The 25830-nt window shown below is 45.0% G+C and overlaps 1 protein-coding gene across 1 annotated transcript in view; it reads right to left on the minus strand.

The window, feature by feature from the left end:
* pex5la (peroxisomal biogenesis factor 5-like a) overlaps positions 1 to 25830 on the minus strand; it is a 113665-nt gene that overhangs the window by 13539 nt on the left and 74296 nt on the right. The window contains exons 8-10 of the mRNA XM_056276543.1: positions 14575 to 14691; positions 11777 to 11920; positions 6004 to 6074 (exon numbers count right to left, since the gene is read on the minus strand). Coding sequence (XP_056132518.1) covers positions 6004 to 6074; positions 11777 to 11920; positions 14575 to 14691 — 332 coding nt within the window. The remainder of the gene's footprint in view (positions 1 to 6003; positions 6075 to 11776; positions 11921 to 14574; positions 14692 to 25830) is intronic.

The following is a 25830-nucleotide window of genomic DNA, read 5'->3' on the forward strand; positions in this document are numbered from 1 at the left end:
CTGGAAGTAGCCATCAGAAGATGGGAACACTGTGGTCATAAAGGGATGGACATGGTCAGCAACAATACTCAGGTAGGCTGTGGCGTTGACACGATACTCAATTGGTACTAAGGGGCCCAAAGTGTGCCAAGAAAATATCCCCCACACCATTACACCACCACCACCAGCCTGAACTGTTGATACAAGGCAGGATGGATCCATGCTTTCATGTTGTTGACGCCAAATTCTGACCCTACCATCCGAATGTCGCAGCAGAAATCGAGACTCATCAGACCAGGCAACGTTTTTCCAATCTTCTATTGTCCAATTTTGGTGAGCCTGTGCGAATTGTAGCCTCAGTTTCCTGTTCTTAGCTGACAGGAGTGGCACCCGGTGTGGTCTTCTGCTGCTGTAGCCCATCTGCCTCAAGGTTCGACGTGTTGTGCATTCAGAGATGCTCTTCTGCATACCTCGGTTGTAATGAGTGGTTATTTGAGTTACTGTTGCCTTTCTGTCAGCTCGAACCAGTCTGGCCATTCTCCTCTGACCTCTGGCATCAACAAGGCATTTTCGCCCACAGAACTGCCGCTCACTGGAAATTTTCTCTTTTTCGGACCATTCTCTGTAAACCCTAGAGATGGTTGTGCGTGAAAATCCCTGTAGATCAGCAGTTTGTGAAATACTCAGACCAGCTCGTCTGGCACCAACATCCATGCCACGTTCAAAGTCACTTAAATCACCTTTCTTCCCCATTCTGATGCTCGGTTTGAACTGCAGCAGATCGTCTTGACCATGTCTACGTGCCTAAATGCATTGAGTTGCTGCCATGTGATTGGCTGATTAGAAATTTGCGTTAACGAGCAGTTGGACAGGTGTGCCTAATAAAGTGGCTGGTGAGTGTATGTCTAACTGAAAAATATTTTATCATTTGCAAACCCAAAATGTCCACACTGAATAACAGGAATGAATTTGCCAGCAGTTGCAGACATAAAAAAAGCACCTATTTTGTAATTATAAATAAATCATGCCAATAGACAAATACCAACCCCACAATGAACCATTAGCGATCATATGTTTTTGAATTTTTGAATGTCGCACCTCTCCCTTCCCCATTGGATGTTGTGCATGTGATGTGCATGATGAGGCAGTAAAAGGTATGTTCTTTCTCGAGTAGCTTTACTGACAACTGAAGATTGCTTATGGCATGCTTATGGCTTGTACTGTCTCATAAAGAATTTACTCGACTCACTGGATTATTTTGCTCCTTATTTGTTGAGCACTTTCCCTACCATTGAGTGTTTCTTTTAAAAAAGTTATATATATATATATATATATATATGTAAGTCAGGTGAATTGGCCATACGAAATTGTTCCTAGTAATGAATGGGTGTGTGTGTATGTGTGTCGGCCCTGTCATGGCCTGGTGGCCTGTCCAGGGTGTCTCCCCACATGCCGCCCAATGACTGCTGGAATAGGCTCCAGCATCCCCACGGCCCTGAGAGCAGGATAAGCAGTTAAGATAATGGATGGATGGATGGAATAACAATAATAAATCAAACTTATATAGTGCTTTTCTGACACTCAAAGTCACTTACAATAAACGGCGGTGAAACCAGACAACAGATAAACATAACACAGACATGGGAAGGGGGATGGGAAGGGGGGCTACGAGAGGGAGAAGCGGCAGCCACACACAACGCCAGCAGTACTCTCCCACTTAAACAGATACAAAAGGGCAAGAAAAACAAAAAAATAACAGCACTGTAGATGTTGATTTTCTGTAGGGGTTTACTGCCGGAGCCTATTCCTCTCCCAAGGTATCCACTTGGTAGTGGCACTATTTAACCCATAGCTGGGGACTGGTTCGTGGGCATCAGGGACTATCCACACACTGGTGGGCCTGTGTACCGCATGTCTAGGGGCCAGACCTCCTCCGAGTCCATTGTAGTTCAGCCAGGGTCCAAGGTGTACCCAGTTACCGTGTGTCGTCAGAGGAGGCACTACATAGGGCTTGCTGTTGGAGAGGCTATGTACTGGCAGGGAGAGACTTATGTGCTCAGCTCTCCTGTTCGCATTTCTGCTAGCCAGCAGTGAAGGTTGAGAGTGAGACATGACAGGCACACAGAACACTTACACCAACACACTAGACGCTTCACAACAACCCCACTTCTTACACAAGAACGTCAGACACATTCCACTATCTCAGGCGCATCTTTGCACAGCCTGCATCTTGGGTCTTGTCTGGTGTGGTAGACCCCTGCCTCAAGCGATCTGGTCCTGAGTGCCTGTTTTTGTGCTGCTATGATCAGAGCCTTTGTGCTGTCCTTCAGTCCAACCTTTTCTAGCCACTGGTAGGATTTCTTGATATCGGCTGCATCTTCTATCTGTTGATGGTACATCCAATGGAGGGGCTTGAGCTTCCATGAAATCTCCTCTTCTTCCTCTGCACTCTGTTTTCTGCTGCCTGAGGTACTCACTCAGCAGTTCATCCTAGGGGGGCCCTCTTTCTGATGTACTCATGGATGTTCCTTGTTTCATCCTGGATAGTAGCCCCGACACCCACTAACGCTGGGCCCCCATCTTTTCACTTATTGCACAGTCTCGGGCTGCTGGACTTTGTGTGGAGCCCTCTGTGCATTGTGAGGAGTTTCCGTGTCCTGATATCTGTGGCCTTTATCTTCTCCTTTGGCCAGCTTATTATTCCAGCTGGGTATCTGATGACTGGTAGGGCATATGTGTTGATGGCTTGGATCTTATTCTTCCCATTGAGCTAGCTCCTCGGGATCTGCTTCACTCTCTGGAGGTATTTGGCTGTAGCTGACCTACTTGCTGCCTCCTCGTGGTTTCCATTTGCTTGTGGAATACATGGGTATTTCTAACTGTCCTGTATGGACAGTTTTAAGTACCTATATATATATTAATTGTTACACTGAATTATTGATCATGTCGTGCACTGCTGACAGGTGACATGTCGTGCACTGCTGACAGGTGACAGGTCATGCACTGCTGACACCTGTATTTGGCCATTGGCCAAATACAGGTGCATCTCAAAAAATTAAAATATTGTGGAAAAGTTTATTATTTTCCGTAATTTAATTCAAAAAGTTAAACTTTCATATATTCTAGATTCATTACACAAAGTGAAATATGTCAAGCCTTTTTTGTTTTAATCTTGATGTTTACGGCTTACAGCTCAGGAAAATCAAAAATCCAGTGTCTCAAAATATTAGAATATTACATAAGACCAATAAAAAAAAAACTATAATACAGAAATGTCGACTTTCTGAAAAGTATGTTAATTTATGCACTCAATACTTGGTCGGGGCTCCTTTTGCACGAATTACTGCATCAGTGCGGCGTGGCATGGAGGCAATCAGCCTGTGGCACTGCTGAGGTGTTATGGAAACCCAGGTTGCTTTGATAGCGGCCTTCAGCTCATCTGCATTGTTGGGTCTGGTATCGCTCATCTTCCGCTTGACAATACCCCATAGATTCTCTATGGGGTTCAGGTCAGGCGAGTTGGCTGGCCAATCAAGCACAGTAATACCATGGTAGTTTTGGCACATTGGGCAGGTGCCAAGTCCTGCTGGAAAATGAAATCAGCATCTCCATAAAGCTTGTCAGCAGACGGAAGCATGACATGCTCTAAAATCTCCTGGTAGTTGGCTGCGTTGACTCTGGGCTTGATGAAACACAGTGGACCAACACCAGCAGATGACATGGCACCCCAAATCATCACTGACTGTAGAAACTTCACACTGGACTTCAAGCCACTTGGATTCTGTGCCTCGCTACTCTTTCTCTAGACTCTGGGATCTTGATTTCCAAATGAAATGCAACATTTACTTTCATCTGAAAAGAGGACTTTGGACCACTGACCAATGGTCCAGTTCTTTTTCTCCTTAGCCCATGTAAGACGTTTCTGATGTTGTCTCTGGTTCAGGAGTGGCTTGACACTAGGAATGCGACACTTGTAGCCCACTTCCTGGGCATGTCTGTGCATGGTGGCTCTTGATGCACTGACTCCAGCCTCAGTCCACTCCTTGTGAAGCTCCCCCAAGTTCTTGAATCGGCCTTGCTTGACAATCCTCTCAAGGCTGCGGTCATCCCTGTTGCTTGTGCACCTTTTCCCACCACATTTTCCCCTTCCAGTCAACTTTCCATGGATATGCTTTGATACAGCACTCTGCGAACAGCCAGCCCTTTCAGCGATGACCTTCTGTGGCTTATGGGGTATTGTCAAGAGGAGGATGAGAGACACCAGACCCAACAATGCAGACGAGCTGAAGGCCACTATCAAAGCAAACTGGGCTTCCATAATACCTCAGCAGTGCCACAGGCTGATTGCCTCCATGCCACGCCACACTGATGCAGTAATTCATGCAAAAGGAGTCCTGACAAAGTATTGAGTGCATCAATGAACATACTTTTCAGAAGGTCAACATTTCTGTATTATAAATCCTTTTTTTGTTGGTCTTATGTAATATTCTAACATTTTCAGATACTGGATTTTTGATTTTCATGAGCTGTAAGCTGTAATCATCAAAATTAAAACAAAAAATGCTTGACATATTTCACTTTATGTGCAATGAATCTAGAATATATGAAAGTTTCACTTTCTGAATTAAATTACGGAAAATAAGGAACTTTTCCACAATATTCTAATTTTTTGAGATGCACCTGTACAACTAAACAATAGAGTCTTTCAGTCACTTAGGCTTGCTGCAACACATGAAATGCCATTTGGTTGGAAAAGAAATAGAGTCATTTTGGTCCAGGGAGACATTTCTGAGATGTGGTGGGTGGGAAGGACGTTTGTCTTGCAGTTCTCTTTTTTTTTTTATTGACAGATGTCTGATAGATAAAGCCGTTTGTTTGTCTGTCATGTACAGCTTTCTGTGATGTCAAGATAGTTGACTTGGAAGTAGGTCATCATGCGTGATCACCCCTGGCCGTTTGCAATCAGTCTCCATGCGGGAAGTATCTGTTTTCGAGAAGGCAATCTCGGAAAGCCCCCCTCCCCCTTCCCCTTCCTGGTCTAGTTTGAGAGATGTTGGGTAAACAGGATGAGGTGTTTGAGGATGAGGATCAAGTGTTTTTATGTGGTGAACTAGGTTTTTCAGGGTTTCTTTGTTGTTGTTGTTTTTTTTTTTTTGGTTTTTTTTTGTCTAAACATTTATGTGGTGAACTAGGTTTTTCAGTTTTTTGCTTTTTTTTGTTTTTTTGTCTTAACATTAGGAGAGGGGACTTACAAGTTAAGTGGTTTTGTGGTTAATTGAAATTTTATCCCTAAATGTTAAAGTTGGACCGAAATCAGTAATCAAATTTAATGTTTCATGTCTAAAACCTATAGGACTGCATATCAAAGCATTTAGAGAATGTTTTTTATTTGTAAATAATTAATATTGTGGGGTTCTTTTAATATCTTTATCCATAAATGTTCTCCATTGTCTCGTGAACAGTGAGGGAGTGGTCTAGTCATTAATATTCACGAATTCACATTTGAGTGACAAGTACAAGTAAGGTTTGATGTAGAGGGTGGGTGGGATTTCGTATTTTGATGAAGTGATTGGCTGTATATAAATGAGTATCTAATGATGTCACAAGTATCAGAAAAATAGATCAACTGAGAAAAAGCTGAACTAGGGGCAGCTCTTTTTAAAAGGGCCATAAAAACTACATTCTAGCTTTTCTATATTAATATTTTGTTCAGAAGTAAAAGACAGGACAAAATACATTCAATTTAAAGTAATAAGCGATGTCCAAAAATACTACTGTTTCAATTTTTAATCCAACTTTAATTTACTTTGATAACATTTTAGTTTTTCTTCTTTCCACAAAAACGCAAAGGATTATTGGTTTCTCCAATCAATTTTACCAATCAGGCAAATGTCACACATTAAGATCGACTTAGATATATACCAGATATGAAATCTTGCACATGCAAATACATAATCGTCAACCGATGATGATAAACTGCTCCATCAGTGAAGCTCAGGGGCCACTTGTGTTGCCTCCACTTACCTCTGGAGGGACACAATAGCTGCTTGTTCGTTCTCATTCTCAGCCTGGGTGGTCCCCAACACCTGCCAAGCCTACATGGAGAGAACAGGTACATGGACATAACATGATTTTAAACCATACTAAACCCAACCGCCATAAAATATCAAAAAATGTATTGAAATCTAAACACACGGCTAAATATTGCCTGTGGAGGAAGACGGCCCCCATACAGTTATAGCCTACTGCCAATGTCTTTGAATGAATACCTGAGAGGATATGCTGTGAATTTTAAATCGTTAGCCAACTCCTCAGAATATAAAACCTCTATATTCCAGAGTCATGTAAGGACACATGCAAATAGGATTTAATATTGGTGATTGGCTTGTAGGTGTGTGTTCTGAATGAAAAACCACCATCATTAATGTTCCCTCAGCGCCACCGACGCTCAGATGGTCTTATTCAAAAGCCGGCCCTTTGGCTCGATTCATCCGTTCTGTGACAGACAAAGTAATGACTTCATGAATTAAGTTATCAGACATGACGTCACTGACGCTCCGCTGTAACTGCCCCTACCACCACCCCCCTCCCCGAGAGGTCAAATGATAATTGAGGTGAGGACTACTCATCTGCCGGCGGCAAACTGAGTTCATTATACACATACGGTAACGAGTGTCACCTCAATCTTGCTCGGGGGACTCACATGTGTCAGCAGGGAGAAAGGCAAAGCTGTTTGAACTCTGAGCTGTGGTTTGTCCACAGCGACGGGAAGCTCAACTCGAAAATTCAGCATCGTACTCTAGGTGGGCAGCTATGAGTTGAATTCGGACCTTCATCCAAATCAGTGAGATTACCAACAATCCTCCATTAACTGTGAGGGCCGTCTGAGCAACCTATGGGCATGCTGATCCCTGTAGGTCAAGTTTATTTGTATAGTCCTAAATCTCATTTGCAGTCTCAGAGGGCTTCGTATTAACCCAATGAAAAACAGTCCAGCAGTGTTGATCAGTGCTACTCAATCGTGGCATGGAGAGCCATGTGTCTGCAGGTTGTCATTTCCAATCCAACACTAAACCAAATGATTTTAGGGATTAGTCCTCCCCTGTCTGGCTGAAGGTGTGTTAATAAGGAAATAAGCTGGTGTAAAGTTGGACTGGAGAGAAAACCTGCATACAAATGACCATCCATGGCATATGGTTGAGTATCTCTACAGATGACAATGGATGACACCCTTTATTCTGAGAACGCCAAATTGTTCAATCTGGCATTTGAGGAAGGGTTTACAACAAAAGGCGGTGCAAGTACAGTCAGGAAACTGCTACAGTTCAGTCTAAGCGCAACAGCTAATTGTGCATCTATATTACAAGTCTGTGTACAATTTTTACATACAGAATCTGGGTAATATTATTATTACTTAATACTTCTTCTTTTTTTTCTTTCCTTTTTTTCCCAATTTTTCTCCCCAATTGTACTTGGTGAATTACCCGACTCTTCCGAGCCGTCCCAGTCGCTGCTCCACCCCCCCTGTCGATCCGGGGAGGACTACCACATGCCTCCTCCGATACATGTGGAGTTACCAGCTGCTTCTTTTCACCTGACAGCGAGGAGTTTCGCCAGGGGGATGTAGCACGTGAGAGGATCACGCAACCCCCCCCCCGGTCCCCCCCAACAGGCGCCCCGACCGACCTAAGGAGGCGACAATACAGCGTCCAGGATACACACCCACATCCGGCTTCCCACCCACAGACACGGCCAATTGTGTCTGTAGGAACGCCCGACCAAGCCAGAGGTAACGTGGGGATTCGAACCGGTGATCCCCGTGTTGGTAGGCAAGAGAATAGACTGCTACGCTACCCGGACGCCCCTATTACTTATTGTTGAACACTGTTTCCTGTCCTGTTCACATCTACTGTTAATAACATGCCATATTCACCTCCACCCTATCTGTTCTCCCACGCACTCCAGTGCAATAACTTACCTGTGCAACAGGATCCATACAATTTAATTTTTCTTGCCCTCTACTTCCATGCAATACAACATACTTCATGTCTTACAGTAATCATCATGGTCTATTTACAGCACACCTCTGTTATAATACACCTTGATTACTGCTTACATACATTCACACCTAGGGACCATTTAGTATGGCTGATTCATCTGACCTACATGTCTTTGGACTGTAGGAGGAAACCGGAGCACCTGGAGGAAACTCAAGCCGACACGGGGAGAACATGCAAACTCCACACAGAGGACGACCCGGGACGACCCCCAAGGTTGGACTACCCCGGGGCTCGAACCCAGGACCTTCTTTCTGTGAGGCGACTGCGGTAACCACTGTGCCACCGTACCGCCCACTAAATTGTCTAAATTACTTAAAATTGTACTAAATTGTCCCTAGGTGTGAATGTGTGTGTGTGTGTGTGTGTGTGTGTGTGTGTGTGTGGGCCCTGTGATGGCCTGGCAGCTTGTCCAGGGAGTCTCCCTGCCTGCCGCCCAATGTCTGATGGGATAGGCTCCGGCATCCCCGCAACCCTGAGCAGGATAAGTGGTTTGGATAATGGATGGATGGATTACTGCTTAAGTTGCTTCTTATCTCTATTTTTGCTTTTTATTAAGTCCATTTTTTATCAGATCTTTGCTTTCTTTTTAAATAATATATTTTGTATTTAATTTTATATATTTGTAACTGAGAGTAATGTCACTATACCTAACATGTGACAATGCAGAACTTGCTTGGTTGCCTTGCAGACTGCAAGTATCAGAGTACTTGCAGTCTGCAAGGCAAGCAAGTCTTGCCCTACAGACTGCAAGTTGAGGGGCTTGTGCCGTGTGTTATTTAATAGACACAGTGCCCCCCCCCCTCCCATGTGTGGTCAGGAAATGCAAGCAATTCCACAAACTGCCAAGTTTAACAAAAACGTTGCCAATCTTAAAGTGTGATTCCAGTATTTTTAAACCTTGGTCCTATTTTTCCATCATTTGTGTTCTAAATGACTAATAGGGGCATTTTTTTGTTTTGTTGAATTGGTCCAGTATTGAGCGAGAACGTTTCAGCCGGCAGCCTTGAAACAGGCTGCATTGTAATCCTTGGGGACAAGTGCCCCCGTTAAAGTACGTCCACTGAAAGTGCTTTTTACCACTGACAGGCTCAGATTGTATGAGAGTCTGACATTATGGAAAGGATCCCTACAGAGATAGACCTTTTTCTTTACGTTTCACTTCTTCCAGTCTCTGTTGTAACATCCCTTTGCGGCTGCTGCGCTTTGTGCGTGGGAGCGTGGCTTGTTTACCAAAGAAGAAGTCTTGCCAAGTCTTACAGAACTGACCATTCATTTGAGGTTGCATAGCCCGAGACACAGACGAACTGCTAGCAATAATTTATTTCCAGTCATGGCTGAATATTTAGCTGGTTTCAACAATGTGGATGAGTCATTTGAATTTGATGGCCGCCCATATTTAAGAGCTCCTAGAAAATGAAACGTGGACAAGGGGAGTGAGAGACAGACAGACAGATAGAGCGAGAGAGACAGACGGACACACAGACAGACAGAGACAGACAGAGAGGGAGACAGATAAGAGAGAGACAGATAGAAAGACAGAGACAGACAGACAGAGAGAGACAGATAGAAAGACAGAGACAGACAGACACAGACAGAGACAGATAGAGAGGGAGAGAGACAGATAGAGAGACAGATAGAAAGACAGAGAGACAGACAGATAGAAAGAGACAGATAGAAAGACAGACAGAGAAAGAGAGAGAGAGGCTTTAGAGATCCCTTTATACTGCACCTGTATATGTTCTGATTCCTCGTATCTGTCTATGTATAAGTACATGTTCGGTATATGGTCTGATTTTTTGTTCTGTTTGTAATGACTGCTTTGGCAATACAAGTGCCTATTTGTCATGCCAATAAAGCACTTCTGAATTTGAATTTGAGAGGCAACAAGCAGAGGAGGGTGAACCAGCTTCTCTGGTTGGCTGTAGTCATGCCAGACAGAATGGTCACTGCAGACCCGATGTCCCAGAAAGTTGAATCAGTTCATCTGGACACCACGTTTAGTGGGGGAAATGTTTCATCACTCACCTAAGTGACTTCATCAGTCTCAGCTGACTGCAGGTATCTAACCAAAACTGGGGATACCTGCAGGGATCACACCCTGATATGTAATGACGGCGATCGGTTTATTAAACTGGTGATTGATTTCATATGCATATGAAAACAGCAAATGTTCCAATTCAAATACATTTTAAGTAATTTTAAGTTTAAAATTAATAATTTTTAGTTTTAAAATTTAGGGTTAACACTCCTGTCTGTGCCCCTGACCGAGGCATGGCAAGATGAACTGGTCCCCGGGTGCTGTATGGCAGCCGCCCACTGCTCCTAGCTACACATCTAGGATGGGTTAAATGCAGAGCAGAATTTCCCCACGGGGATTAATAAAGTACTTAAAAAAAATTGGCATATGAATGCATTTCATATGAAACTGCGATATGAAACCGCGGCTTAGTTTCATATGCATATGAAACTGGTGATCAGTTTCGATCATAATGCAATTGTGCCGTTTACTTTTTGTCCCCATTAGTCATTTAGACTCTAAATTATGGAATAATGGGGCCCAGGTTTAAAAATACCAGAACTGCCCTTTAAACAATAACACACACACACACACACACACACACACACACACACACACACACACACACACACACACACACACACACACACACACACACACACACACACACACACAGTGAACACAAGTTATACTGAATGAACTATAAGTCAAGTCAAGTCCAAATTTATTATAACTATGAATCAAGTCTTATTTAATAACTGGAAAAGAGGAACAGATGGGGGGGGGGTGTTGTTGTTGATTAGCTTCTCAGAGGGTCTTCATGGCAGGGCACTAAGCCACTTAGCACCCCTAGCAGGAATTTGACAGTCGTATTAGCTTCATACACCCCTGGTATAATCTGCACCCCCCCCCCGAATATCCGTCACATTTCGGCGGGGATTCCACAAAGGGTTTGTGGGAAGGCTTAGCTCTCTGAGGCTGCAAAGAGGGTCACTTCTACTGAGATGTGGAGAACACACGAAAGGCAACAAACCTGCGAGGCCAGCTATTATACGGCCCGCTGGGCAAATGGAAATCCTCAGTGGGAATATGAGCAGGGCGGCACTTTTTCTTTGTTACAGTAAACAACCCTATTAAAAAGACTACAGGCAGTCTGCTCACTTAGTCTACACATAGGATAGTATATAGTCAATCTATAGTCCATCTATGTAGTCTAAGTATAGAATGTGTGTGTGTGTGTGTGTGTGTGTGTGTGTACAGTGTTTACCTAAGCGAACACGATGCTCTGTGTGTGTGTGTGTGTGTTTGCTTGCGAGGTTGGCGATAGCCTTGTTTTAAGGGGAAAAAAGGTAAGTCACCGATTCTGTTTGTCAGAAAAGGGCGGTGAGGTCCGGGTGATTAAAACGCCCTTCAGCGAGGCATTGAGCATCACGTATTGGAGGTTAAAAGTTGAGGACTGACTGGGTTGTGCAGCTGTGCTGTGGGAGCATATGAGCCTCTGTGTGTTTGGGACTAGTAGCTTCACATCCTTGCTGTTAATGAGACTGTTTTAATGGTCAACACACCGAATTAAAGAGGTATTGGGGTGAATGAATAGGGTCTGCATCAGTTTATGTCAGTATGTGTCTGTTTGTGTGTGTGACTTGTGTTTTAGAGAGTACGTGCGTGTGTGTGTGTGTGTGCGCGAGTGAGTGTGTGTGTGTGGCATCTGCCAGTTCACCTCTGAATCATGAGGGTCTTGCAAGATGGCCGCCTCCAGCAACAACACGGCATTGGGCAGATCTCCCTCCCGAGATTTCTTCAGGCCCTCTTCAAAGGCGTTGGGCCAGTCCTTGTAGGGGTTATCCGTGTGGAAGTAGTAGCCCTGTCATGGTCACCATCAACAGAACCAATGTCAGAACAGGGACACTGGCAATGTCCGTTTTCTCCCCTCTCCTCGTCCTCTGCAGTTGCATGTGTAAGCAAAAGCTCTGGCAGCTAGAAATTGATCTTTTCTGCTTCACATCAAACGTGGGTTAACCTCCCCGGGGTTTGTCTGTTCTCTTTAAATGTTAAACTTTGCATTTTCAAACTGTGATTACCCCGGCGTGTTGTTGCTGAGGCTCTCTGAACACTTTGACTTTGAAACAGCTTTTTTTTCTTTCTTTCTTCCAAGAGCTGTCTCAACACTAGATGCCTTTATGATTACTCCTGCATAAAGAAGGTCGGGTATTGGGTGGCGTACATGCATACGCTTTCTGTGGATACTCACATTGTTATAAGCCTTAACCCCCCCCCCTCCACACACACACACACACACACACACACCAAGATCATAATGATTCAACTTGGCTTTTCAAAGTCATGTTACTCTCAAATGATGACTTTATCCATTTACTGACAAGAGGACACACAAAGGAGGTTAATTAGCCACCGCTTGTGAGTCTTCGTGACTCACTAGAACGACCAAGGCCGCCATTTTGACTGTTTTGCATTTTCAACGTTTAATAACTTCGTGAGAAAAAAGATACAGACCTGCCGCTCCCTGAGTGCTCCTAAAATTGCATATATTTGCATTAAAATGAGTTTTTGATTAATTGTACAAAAAAGTTATGATAAGATCTACCTAAAACGCCGACGAGAGGTCAAAAAGACGACTCGTAACGTGCGCGTGATCGTGCGCGTCACGTCGCTAATTATGACGTGTGTTGGTTGCGTCATTTCCTTCGTGAAGTTCCTCGCTCTGTCCTAGAAACACACTAGCGTCCTCCAGTGCAGAGTCACAGTCCAAACTTGATTTCTGATTATGTCCAACATGTCTTGTTACAGACGCCGTTACAGACGCACCATGGCTACCACCGAGGCGCTGCAGTATATACAGGCGTTGGACACCGGCCATTTTAAATCGTTTGAAAAATAGTATTAAAGTTGTTAAAATGTTAATTTTGGTGTCAGTCATTCCCTAACAGACATACTAACATATGTGTTGCATTAGTATATCAATTGGGTGTTTATCTTGACAGAATATAGAGTTTAAAAACCGTGGGCGGTGGTCTTTTTAGTAGTTTTTAAGTTACGGTCTTTGTTTGGGACGGTTTCAGTATTTATTTTCAGTTATTTTATGTAACCGGTTATTTTCTTGCCCGGTGCGGGATTCGATAGGGGTGTACTGCACCACAAGGCGACATCACTAACCGCTCGGCTAACGGGTCTATTAGTAGTTTACATTTATCTATTTACATTTCACCTTTATAAGCCTTGTTAGGTTTGTTAGATCAGCAATATGTGTTTTCCGTTTTGTTTTTCAGGCAATGTTATCACTTTTTCAAATTTGCTATTCAAGTGCGACCATGTCTCTCTTAAGTTTAAATCGTTTACAAAAAAAACAGTATTATAGTTGTTAAAATGTTAATTTTGGTGTCAGTCATTTCCTAACAGACATACTAACATATGCAATGCATTGATATCTCAATTGGGTATTTATCTTGAGTTTAATAACCGTCGTTTTAGGTAAGCGTGAAATCCCGGTCGTTCAAGTGTTAAGAAGAAGTCATGTGCCGTCTAGATCCTTGAAGTCCCAGCGAGGCTAATTTAGTCCCAACGTATCTCTCTGAGTGTCATGTACCGTAAAGAATAAGCGATGACCTAGAAAGGCCGTGTTATGTACAAATTAGCAGAGGTTGCGCAAGCAGTCACTGAATGTCTGAACTGTTTGTCTGTTCGAAAATATTGCCTCCTTTGAGGGGAAATGAAACCGTTAGCTGAACGTAAGCACTCATTATATTTGAAACTCAATTTTAGTCTTATAAATTGACATCATGGTCTTTATATTTCAACACACGAGGAGGATTTAGTACTTTCCAAGGCATGCTACTCACTGCTGTATCTACGTAAGTGGTTAGTTCATAGTAGTGCAAGTACAACTTCCTTTAGGTAAACTAAAGTACTATATACGTGTCTACTCCTTCAGCCTCCTTTAGACTGGTGTTGCTCTTTTGAAATAGCGGCTGTTGCACTTTACAGCAAAACTCTTGACTTCATGGTCAATCTATTGTCGAGGTTGGACCAAATTTGACAGTTTAGTTTTTCTATTTTTCTCTTCTTAAAAGTGCTCCCAAAATTTCAGCTTCTCTCAGAAAAATCTTATTTTCTTGATACTCATGATGTCATCAGGCACATGCATTTAAATACAGCCAATCGGATCAAACCATCAAATTATGAAACCCCACCCACCCTTGCCTCCAATCCTTGCTCATACTTGTCACTCAAAGGTGAGTTCATGAATATTAATGACATCTAGACCAGTCCCTCACAGTTCCTGAGACAATTGAGAACAGTCATGCGTGACGTATTAAAACTCGATATTAGTCATTTCAAATAAAAAATGTTGCTGAATGTTTTATTGTGCCGCGTCCAAGATTTAAACGTTAAAACTTAAATCTGATTCCTGATTTCGGTCCGATTTCCACTCATGAATATATCACAAGATGCTAATTTGTGTATTTATGTTGAGCAATTAAATTGATTTTGATCAGTGACCTTCTCGTGTGGCGAGACGGAAGAGGGAATCTGGGCCTGCTCGTTTTCCGTCAGCCAGTTCCGTCGGGCAAGCTCTTCCCACTCGGCTTGCATCTTATCCCAGAACTCTGTGTCCGACTGCAAAGGACGACAGCGAGGGAGAAGAAGGTGAGGAGTGTCAGGAGGATAAGAAGAGAGAGGGAGAGATGGGAAGTGGTTTGGGTGGAAGAGGGATGATTAGTACACAGTAGAAGACCCATCACTTTGATCACACACACACACACACACACACACACACACACACACACACACACACACACACACACACACACACACACACACACACACACACACACACACACACACCCTGCGCTCAGAAATGTCCATCCATCTGGCCTGTTGGCTGGTTATGTAATGCATGGATTGTACATCTCTGATGATTAACAATCACAACCTCAAGTCAAGAGAGAGATCAGAGGCCCCCCCCCCTTAAATTAACCCACATTTTGACCTGCCATCATAGTTGAAGCTCCAATCCAGGACTTTTCCCCACTAATAAGTCATTATTTTATCCATATGAAACATGGTGATGATGTGGTGATTGTGTTGAACAGACAGTCAGTATTCCAGTAGAACAGTGTTGTGATATGTTTGGATGTAGGAGACAGAGAGAAACAGACCTGTTGACTCTGATTTTCTGGGACTACAAACCGGGTGTAGCAGGACTACAAACCAGGTGTAGCAGCCATTGTGGCTGTGTGCCGTCAGCTCAGCAGTTAACAGTTCCCATCCTTGTAAAAATGGATCTTAGGACCAAAGCTAACACAGACAGTCTAATGTATTACACACTACATGACACTATCTGGGAACACTGTTGTATAGTCATATTGATTGTCATGGACACATTGGCATCACGTTTCAGTCTTTTTTCCCGCTGAAGTTGTTTCCAACACGTGTGTGTTTGCCGCTGCACCAGTGTTCGTCCCACCCAGTCAAAACACTTCAACAGTGGTACACAGAGTTTGGACTCCAATCATGGGAAAAATGACTGGTAGTATTATGGAACCTGACTCCATCATCCTTATGGATAAAGTAATGATTTGCTACTGCAGAACAGCCAACGATTTTAGCTTTAAACTGAATGAAGCCTAGAAACACTGTCAAGTCAAGTCAATTTTGTTTGTATAGCCCAATATCACAAATTACAAATTTGCCTCAAAAGGGCTTTGCAGCAAGACAATATCCTGTCCTGAGACCCTCGCATCGGATAAAGAACAACTCCCTAAAAAAAGGCATTTAACAGGGAGAAAAAAAATAGGAAGAAACCTCAGCACAATGCACAATGGCGTCTCTTCATTAGGGGCCGCAGGGGCCCGGCCCCACCAGATGTCACGTGCAGCAGTGCATGAAATTATCAAAACGTCTGTAACAAGTAATATTTTTTTCCCTTCATAACTAACACTGTTGCACTTTTATTACATATGACAACGGTAGTGCTGTCTGACACATTCCACATATCTTCATGTACCTGTTGGGTAAAAGTCAGGAGTCTTTGTTTGGTGAGCATGGAGCTGTACTGTCAGCGTTTATTTAACCAAGTGTGCCGTTGAAAACACTGTGTGCATGTCCGATACACTTTCAGTAGTGAGCTGTGGGGCACCATCATGTTGGCCCCATGGTGAGAGCAGTCAGTAGAATGACATACGTGAAGACGTTTGGTAAACGCTGTTTACGGTATCAGCGTTGCAGAGAAACTTTTCAACGTTGAAAAGGATTAAGACATTTACAAGCAACATGGCATAGACCATATCCTGCTTCGCCTTTATCCCGCTAGCTATATATAGCCTTAGAGAGCGAAGCCTATACAACATACAACGTTAGTTACGTACTTTACCTCCAGAGTCTATGAGCATAGGCGCAGCCCTCTTAGTTCTGGGCGCCACTGGCTCTGTGAATAGCTGAAGAACAAAGTGTAATGATCTGTGCCCTCTGGCTATGTTAACTTATAACATTAATGAAGCAAGGACGACTTCTCTCGTGCTGGGTGTTTATTCATCGACCGGATTCCGACTGACGTTGTTACGTACATCACGTGACTTTGTTGTGGCGCTACGGAAAGCCGTAAGGGACATTAGCAAATCAAATATTACTAGCAAATATTACATCTCCCTTTTTCTGAAAAGTGCTGCTTTCTCTGCAGAGATACAGACCACGTTGAGCACGTTTATAAACGAATACAATCTTAATAAGAAAGAATATGAAAATGGAACTCTTATATAACTGGACTGCAACAAAGTAGTGTAAAACATTTCCTTCCCTGTCTAAATGTGACACCGTAATAACATTTCATCTTTTTTTTTTTTTTTTTTACATTCATAAGTCAAGGATTTGTCTTGGTTTGACCGTGCGACCTGACCTCGTGGTGTAACCAGGCTGTGTGTCTGGTTGTCGCTGATTGTTCGTGTCTGGAGGTTCAGCATGCTCTTGCTGATGGGCTTGTGTTGTTGTTAGCGCTGGTAACAGTCTGCTGTGAAGTGTGTGTGTGCGTAGTGTGAGTGTTCACTCTGCTTTGTCGCAGGTGTTGACGGTTGCGTTGGTAGATCTGACCTTCTTTGGTTTGGATGTGGTAGCTCCTGTCTGTGTTCGCTGGTCTTTCCACAGTTGCAGGTCTCCAGGATCCATCCTCCTGCCGGAAGCGGATTGGTGTGCCTGCGGGCAGGTGGGGCAGAGGTTTGGCTGTTCGGTTGTAGTATGCCTGCTGGCGCTGTTGACATACCTCTCTCCTTTTGTGAACATCCTCCTGACTGGCGATCTGTGGCTGCAGGTGTTTTGCTGTTGATGGGAGAATGGACCGCAGCCTCCGACTCATCAGTAGCTGTGCCGGTGATTTCAGGTTGTCCACCGGTGTGTTGCGATACTCCAGTAAGCTCATGTAGGGGTCTTTGTTCTCGGCTTTGGCTTTGTCCAGGATGCGTTTGGCCGTCTGGACAGTCTTCTCGGAGAGGCCGTTGCTCTGTGGGTAGTGGGGGCTTGTGGTGGTGTGTGAGAAACCCCATGTCTGTGAGAAGTTGCGGAACTCACCAGAGCTGTAGCACGGACCGTTGTCGCTGATGATAGTCTCGGGGATTCCGTGTCGAGCCATTGCTGCTTTCAGCTTCATGATGACGGCAGATGAGGTGCAGCTGTAAAGTCTTTCTAGCTCGAAGAATCTGGAGTAGTAGTCCACAGTGACTATGAAGTCCTGTGAGTTCCATGTGAATAGGTCTGTGCCTATCACTTGCCACGGCCGCTCGGGTATGGCGTGTGACATCATTGGTTCCTTTGCATTTGCGCTGCGCCGTTCTTGGCATATGCTGCAGTCTGCTACCGCATCCTCGATCTGTTTCCCCATGCCAGGCCAGAACAGTAAGTCTCTTGCTCGGCATTTGCTTTTTTCCACGCCAAGGTGGCTGGCATGGATGCGCTGTATCATGTCCTTGCGAAGCTTTTGGGGGACAATGATTCTCTCACCTTTGAACAGGATACCGTCCATTTCTGAGATTTCTGCTCTGTGGTTCCAGTATTCCTGGATGCTGGGCGGGCACTTTTTCTTTGTGTCTGGCCAGCCAGTGAGTGTGGCTCGTCTGAGTGCGGTGAGCTGTGGATCTTGCGCTGTTTCCTGCTTGATTTCTGTGAGTCTTGTGTCGCTCACAGGGATGTTGCTGAGGACTGTGTGCACTTGGGCCTCCATCCCTTCCTGTAGGTCACTGTCGTGGTGTTCTATTGACTTGCGTGACAGTGTGTCGGCCACCGGTATGTCCTTACCGGGGCGGTGGATGATTTGGATGTCGTATTTTTGGAGCGCCAGGATCATCCGTTGCAGCCGGGGTGGTGCTGCTGCCAGTGGCTTTTTTAGTATTGCCTCCAGAGGCTTGTGGTCTGACTCCACAATCACTTTTCGTCCATACATGTACTCGTGGAACCTCTTGCAGCCGAAGGCCACAGCGTAGAGCTCCTTCTCTATCTGTGCGTAGTTTTCTTCAGTGCTGTTGAGTGACTTGGACGCATAGGCAATTGGTTTGCCATCTTGGAGCATGACAGCCCCAAGGCCACTTTTGGATGCATCCACTTGGAGTCGCAGCTCTTTCTGCGGGTCGAAATATGAGAGTACTGGACCTGGGTGCTGTGTAATGAGATTCTTCATCTCTTGGAACGCCTTGTCGTGGACTGCATCCCACACAAACTCACTGTCCTGTTTCAGAAGCTGTCTGAGGGGTGAGTTTATCTGTGAGAGGTGTGGAGCAAATCTGGCGAGGTAGTTGATCATGCCGAGGACTGTCTCCAGCTCTGCTTTGTTCTGTGGGGGTTGCATGTCCTTGACCGCCTTCACCTTGTGTGGGTCTGGTTTGATGCCTTCGTGTGAGAGCGTGTGGCCGAAGTAGCTTACCTCGGACACGCATATGTGACACTTGTCGGGGTTGAGCCTCACCCCTCGCTCCCTTGTGCGCTTCAGCATCGCTCTGAGACGCTGGTCATGTTCCTCTTTAGTCTTGCCGAACACTAGTATATCGTCCACTATGGCCGTCACACCGTCCAATCCTTCATATGTTTCATCCACGCGTCTCTGGAACTCGTCTTGAGCGGACACGATTCCGAATGGCAGTCTGAGGAAACGATACCTGCCAAACACTGTGTTAAATGTCGTCAACATTGAGGATTCAGTGCTCAGTTTGATGGCCCAATAGCCTGACCGCGCGTCTAACACGCTAAAGTACTCAGCTCCAGCAAGCTTTGTGGTGGCGTCCTCCAGCGTGGGGAGGGGGTAGTGAGGTCGTTGTATCACTTTGTTAAGAGCTCTGGGGTCTAAACACACTCTAAGTTTGCCTGTCTTTGGCTTCTCAACAATGACGAGTGCGTTCACCCATTCTGTGGGTTCTGTTACCTTACAGATTATGCCGCCTTTCTCCATGCTGTCAAGCTCGTCCCTCAGTTTGCTGCGTAGGGCGATGGGGATTCTGCGTGGCGGGCAGACGACCGGCGTTGCATCTGGTGTGACGCGGAAGGTGCACTCGCCTGGGAACTCTCCTATTCCCTGGAAAACATCTGCATACTCATCCATTATGCTCTGTGATGTGACATTGTTTTCCTCGCTCACAGCCATCACTATTTTTACCAAGTTTAGGTCACGGCATGTTTTCATTGCCATGACTGGTGGGGCGTTTGTGTCAATGACGTAAAAGTCCAGCATAATTGCATTGTCTCTGTACTTACATTTGAGTTTGCATGTGCCTTTCACGCTCAGCGCGCCTCCTCCATATTCAGTGAGTCTGTGTATTGCTGGTTTCAGTGTCACATTTTTGAACAGCGCCTGGAACAGGTTGGTGGGAATAGTATTGGCCTGTGCCCCAGTGTCTAGTTTAAACTTTACCTTCTGTGGAGGTGTGCCAATTCCAACCTCTACGTAAGCCTGCTCGTTGCTTTTTCCGTTGTTCTCTATTGAGATGCAGTCTATGTACAGCTCTGTCTGTTCTCCCACAGCGGTGCTCTCCACTGTAATGTTGTCGAAGTACAGTTCTTCCTGCTCTCTGTCAGTGGTGTACTCTTCTGGGTTCTCTCCGACGGCATGTACTGTGCCGCGGTAGTACTTTGTCTGTCCCTGGGAGCTAGACTTGCATACTTTAGCAAAATGATTGAGCTTCTTGCATTAAATGCATTGTTTACCCTTAGCTGGGCAAGTGGCTTTAGCGCCATGTAGCCCTCCACAATAGCTACACGCCCTGGCGGCGGTGCTAACGTTACCCTCCCTTTGTCTGAAGTTAGCGTTAGCTGCTTTGGGTGCGTTCGGTTTGTAAGTCTTTCTGCCTATTGCGTGCACCGTTTCATGTGTGCTGCCCTGGCCCATAGACTTTAGCTGTTGCTTTGCTAGCTCGTGTGAGCGGGCTACATCTATGGCCTTTTCTAGCGTTAGCTCAGCTCCCTGGCTAAGTAGCTTTTCTCTCACTCTGGGTGAGTTGGTGGCAAACACGATGCGGTCCCTGACCATCTCGTCGGCATTTGGGTAGCCACAGTCTTTGACTAGGAGCTTTAGCTCAGTTATAAATTGTTCGAAGGATTCACTCTCTCCCTGCATCTTTTCATGAAATTTATATCTGGCATAAATCGGGTTTGCTTTGGGGGTGATGTACTCAGTGTACTTATCGTAGTACGTTTCTAGCTTCTTGGCTTGTTCTCCGCTGAGTGTCCAAGTGTTGTGCACATCGCGCCCTTTTTCCCCTATCCAGAGCAGGAGGTAGCTGCATTTCTCCTCTTCATTCTTCCCGCGCAGGGGGCCCGTGAACATTAGCTCCGTTGTTTGTCGAAATCGTCTCCATGCTTCAGGTAAGTTCGCCGATTCCCAGTCCATCCGTGGAGCTGGAACGCCGTACGAATCCATATTGGGTATTTAAACTCCGCTACTCTGACACCATGTAATGATCTGTGCCCTCTGGCTATGTTAACTTATAACATTAATGAAGCAAGGACGACTTCTCTCGTGCTGGGTGTTTATTCATCGACCGGATTCCGACTGACGTTGTTACGTACATCACGTGACTTTGTTGTGGCGCTACGGAAAGCCGTAAGGGACATTAGCAAATCAAATATTACTAGCAAATATTACACAAAGCTATTTGTTGGGAGCCGATTGTACGATCTCAGTTCAATTTATACACAGGAGTCGCGACTTATACACGGGGTCCACAATGCAGGTGGGCGTGGACTATTTTTTTCCAGCGATGCGTGGGTGCGCGAGGGATAAACCCACTAGCGATAACCGCACCCTTAAAATACACCAGGGGGTCCGCGGTGGTGTAGCGGTCTAAGCATCGGCCTTGTGTCGATGCAGTTGCCCTCTGGGAACCAGGGTTCGCGCCCCGGTCTCGTCAGATCCGACTATGGCCGGACTCGGTGAAGCAGCAATAATTGGCAACGCTGTCTTCGGGAGGGGGGCGGAGTCGGCTTGTGTTCGTCACATGAATGCGTCTCTGTGTGTGTGGGGAAAAAGCAGAGGTTCGGCCTGTCACGGAGCCGAATCCAGGCCGAACCACTGCCTTTTCCCTACACACACAGAGCCGATGCTTAGACCGCTACACCACCGCGGACCCATGACAAATGCATTCTTTTAACCATTTGACTCTATCCATCCATTTTCCGAACCGCTTATCCTGCTCTCAGGGTCGTGGGGATGCTGGAGCTTATCCCAGCAGTCATTGGGCGGCAGGGGGGAGACACCCTGGACAGGCCGCTAGACTATCACACAGGGCCGACATACACACCCACACAGATTTCTTCCTCCCGAACAGAAGATTGCGTCGTTTTCTTCGGTTTCGGGGTATGTTGTCTATCAACGTTGACATATTGTGTGCTCTCAATTGTAGAAGTAAATCTATATTTTTGTATTAACGCAGGCAAACGTCATGAGTACATACGGGTACCATATTGTAACGTGCATGGATAAGAAGACACGCTGGCCGCTGGCTTGCGGGTCTGACCCTTTAGTCGAGCGGTTAGCGATGCCTCCTGCGGTGCGGGCGATACGGGTTCGCTTCCCGGCCGCGGCAGTTCCTGTGGTTGCGTTGTCCCCCGAATTCGCTACAGTATGATGGACAGCGATAACAGCCAATGAAATGCGCTGAGATTGACACGTGGTCTGTACGTATATAAAGGATGCGTCTCTCAGTGTGAGTTTCTCTTTCTACATTGATTCCGGTGGGAGAAGAGCCGACGCCCCACCGTGTATTTATTCCTCCGTAAAGTTAGCATTTATTTCGTGCAAGCACTGGGTGTGCACGCCGGAATAGCTGAACAATTCAACTCTGACAACAATCAAGTTGTGCCTCTTGTTCCATCAGAGCGATTATCCACATCGTCACCCACTAGCCAACGAGTAGCCGTGGGCTTTGCTAGCTCCAGCCATATCCTTCAGTTTAGGATTTTAAGATAAGTTGAAGTAGTCTAACTTCATGCGAAGATTTAGTGCACGGTGCCAAGTGTATTTTTTTATCGTTTGATTGTAGGTTTTAGGCGATCTGAAGGTCTTTAAGGGAATTGGGTCTCAGAGCCTTCAGTTCGACCGCTCACTCTGCCGTCTTGGCCAGCGTCCAATATAAGGTGCAAGCTACAGGCGCAGTAGTTAGCATAGCACGCTAAAGCTACAGTGAGAGTAGTGCTAGTTTGCGAACTAGCCATCGAGCTAGCGTTGTTATTGTGGTTTTGTGGTGAAGTGTGTAGATTTAAATATCGTCGCCGTGGGTTAGTGACTTGCTTCCACGTTGAAGTGTCGTAGACCCAAGAGTCTGGATAGCGTGGCGCATCGCCGAGGAGCATGGCAGTGGAGTCGCACATGGAGGGTGGATTCGACGCCATACCGAAGCCGTACAGGGTCCGGGTAGGTGACTGAGGACATGGCAGCCTGGTGTGTGTGTGTGTGTGTGTGTGTGTGATAGAGAGAGAGATTTGGCAGCGTGAGTAACAAATCATCATTCAGTTTGGATTTGTACCCAGATAGCAAAATTGGTGTGGCTTCGGACCCGTCCCACACCCGACACTTTCATCCGGCCCACATACCGCGTGGAAAGATGGCACTTGGGCGGTCCGCTCCTGTTTGCCACATCTGGGCCAGAACCAAACCATAGCGATGCCGCATGTGCCACATATTTGCCAAAGGTGGCCCATATTTGTTTTGTGATATTCACCATTTACCACAAGGGCCACTTCAGGGTCACATCCAGATTACATGTTGCCGAGAGCACCGCATCTTTACCAAAAAAGGCCCACATTTGATTTGGCATATTTGGGCCAGATTTGCTATTATACATGTGGGCCACTTCAGGCTCACATCCATTTTGTCAAGGCCAGAAGAAGACCATCAGTGCCACATCATTGCCTAAAGTGGCCACATCCGGACGCTATCTGGGTATGAGCTCCAATTTAAATTATTCCAAACTGTGCACTTTATTAAACCTTTTTTATTGGGATTTTACTATTTTGTTTTCAGGTGTTTTTGTGTTGTCTTGTGTTTACTGTGTTGTATATTGCAACAAAGACATTAAAGGGGGCATATGCATTAAAATGCTAACTAACTAGTGCTAACCTAAGGGGAGCAGCTGAAAGTAGTGGTGGTAGTAGTAGTAGTAGTATATGCATTACAGTGCTGTTTCTTAAGCAGTGTATTTAGTGGTGTTTGAATAAATGCCAATTTTTGTAAAAGATACATGCATACATACATTAATGTCAGCAGTTATATTATTGCATATGCAAGGGGTCAGGTTGTACTCACACAATATAGCGTCGCTTTAGGTTAAGTGGTTTAGGTTGAATCTGTTTCTTTGAGAGTAAGTGCTCAAGGTGGGGGCTCATGAGTCTTAAGTGTTTAAAGAATGGGAGTCATTGTTCAATAACAGTACAACTGTATATATTTAGATCCTTAAAGCTACCTGAAGCTTCCCTTTCAGCTATCACTCAAGTGAGATTCCTTGACAGAGTATTTATTGGTACATCCCGGGGTGTGACGATTTCCATTCTAAATCAAAAATCGATCGAAATGAGCTTTCAATTTCAACCTTCGAAATCAAAACAGAATCGGCGATTCTCCTGGTATTTTTTTTCTCTCCACCCCCGCCTATTGGTGTGCGTCCAAAGCAAAAAAAATTTCAAGAGACTGCTTGACATGACATACCAGTATCCTGCAGCTGCACTTTTTGAGACACCATGGCCACTACTGGATTCGAAGATGATGGAGAAACAGAACTGGAAAATCCTCCTGCTTCCCTGAAGTCACCGGTTTGGCAACATTCTGGCTTCCCTGTGAGTTATGTCAACGACTGTCTTCTTCGTCTTTCAGCTTGTTCCCTGTTTCTCAGGGGTTGCCACAGTGGTTTTACAGTTTCCATCAGTACCCTGTGTGGACACAGCACCAATGGCGGCTGTTGTTAACCCAGGCCTCGGCCGATCCGGTATGGAGCCTCAACCGATCCAGTATGGTCTTGTCAATCTGCATAATGATTTGGCAAAATTTTACATTGGATGCCCTTCTTGACACAACCACTAACCCCATGGACAGGGGCACAGGTAAAGTGCTGGATGCCATCCCAGTATTCATGGACTTGCACCCATGCCTGTCTCCAATTATGTCAATGACTGCATGGACAGAAAAACTGCCCTTTGTAGACTATGTTACATGCAGGTATCAGATGCCACCTCAGGCAACATGACGAATATGGCAGGGCATCTTCAAAACCCATCCATCCATTATCTGAACCGCTTATCCTGCTCTCAGGGTCACGGGGATGCTGGAGCCTATTTCAGCAGTCATTGGGTGGCAGGCAGGGAGACATCCTGGACAGGCCGCCAGGCCATCACAGATCCAATAGTCTAAAAATGGCATAGCTGTCCGTACTGAAAATCGAGAATGGAATTGTGACCTTAAAATCGGAAGTTTAATCGTATCGTGGATTTGGAGAATCATGACGCCATAAGTACATCCCATCATAGCTCCTCTCATGCATGTTATTGTATTTGTGGTAGTTTGTTTGTCAAAGTACTACCTGTTGGGGCTGTGCGATATGACGATATATATATTGTGTGACGATAGAAAATGTTTATCGGTTCATATTAAGCTCTATCGTTTATTTCGTCGTGTCGCAAATCTCACTCTTTACGGCAATATTTTTCATCATTTGGATGACCCTTTCCACTCTGCACAGATGCAGGCAGGAAATTTGCACGAAGGCAATACAAACAAACATGGAGGACAGTGAACGTAACGCAGAACGGGGTAATTCCGAACAGAAGGACTCCGACTAGTCAGGACAGAACGAGGAGCTTGTACTTAAAAGAGGGGCTCCTTCTGTTGTTTGGACGTGGTTTGTGTATGAAAAGTCTGACATGGACCAGAAAACTGTACTTGGCAAAATATGCCGTACGCCGGTCCCCACAACAGACTCAAATATCACCAGCCTCTTTTACTACCTACACAAAAATCATGTCAAACAGTTCTGCTGTTAAAGAGTATTATATGATGGGTTTTACATTTTTGACTATATTCTCATTTTAGGCCTATATTTATTTTGTTTGCAACTATAGTTGAAAAGTATGTTCTATTTACCTTTTTATATTTTATACATTAATATTTTATATTTTGTTACGTGCTTAATTGAAAATTTGCACAAAGGTTCTAAGTAAAAGGAGAAAATAATGAAATATGAGTAGGTACCTTTTATTTGTTGAGTATGTAATAAGAAATAGGCCTTCCCATGTGGT

The sequence above is a fragment of the Lampris incognitus genome, chromosome 3 (genome assembly GCF_029633865.1).
Source record: "Lampris incognitus isolate fLamInc1 chromosome 3, fLamInc1.hap2, whole genome shotgun sequence".
NCBI classification, from domain to species: Eukaryota; Metazoa; Chordata; class Actinopteri; order Lampriformes; family Lampridae; genus Lampris; species Lampris incognitus.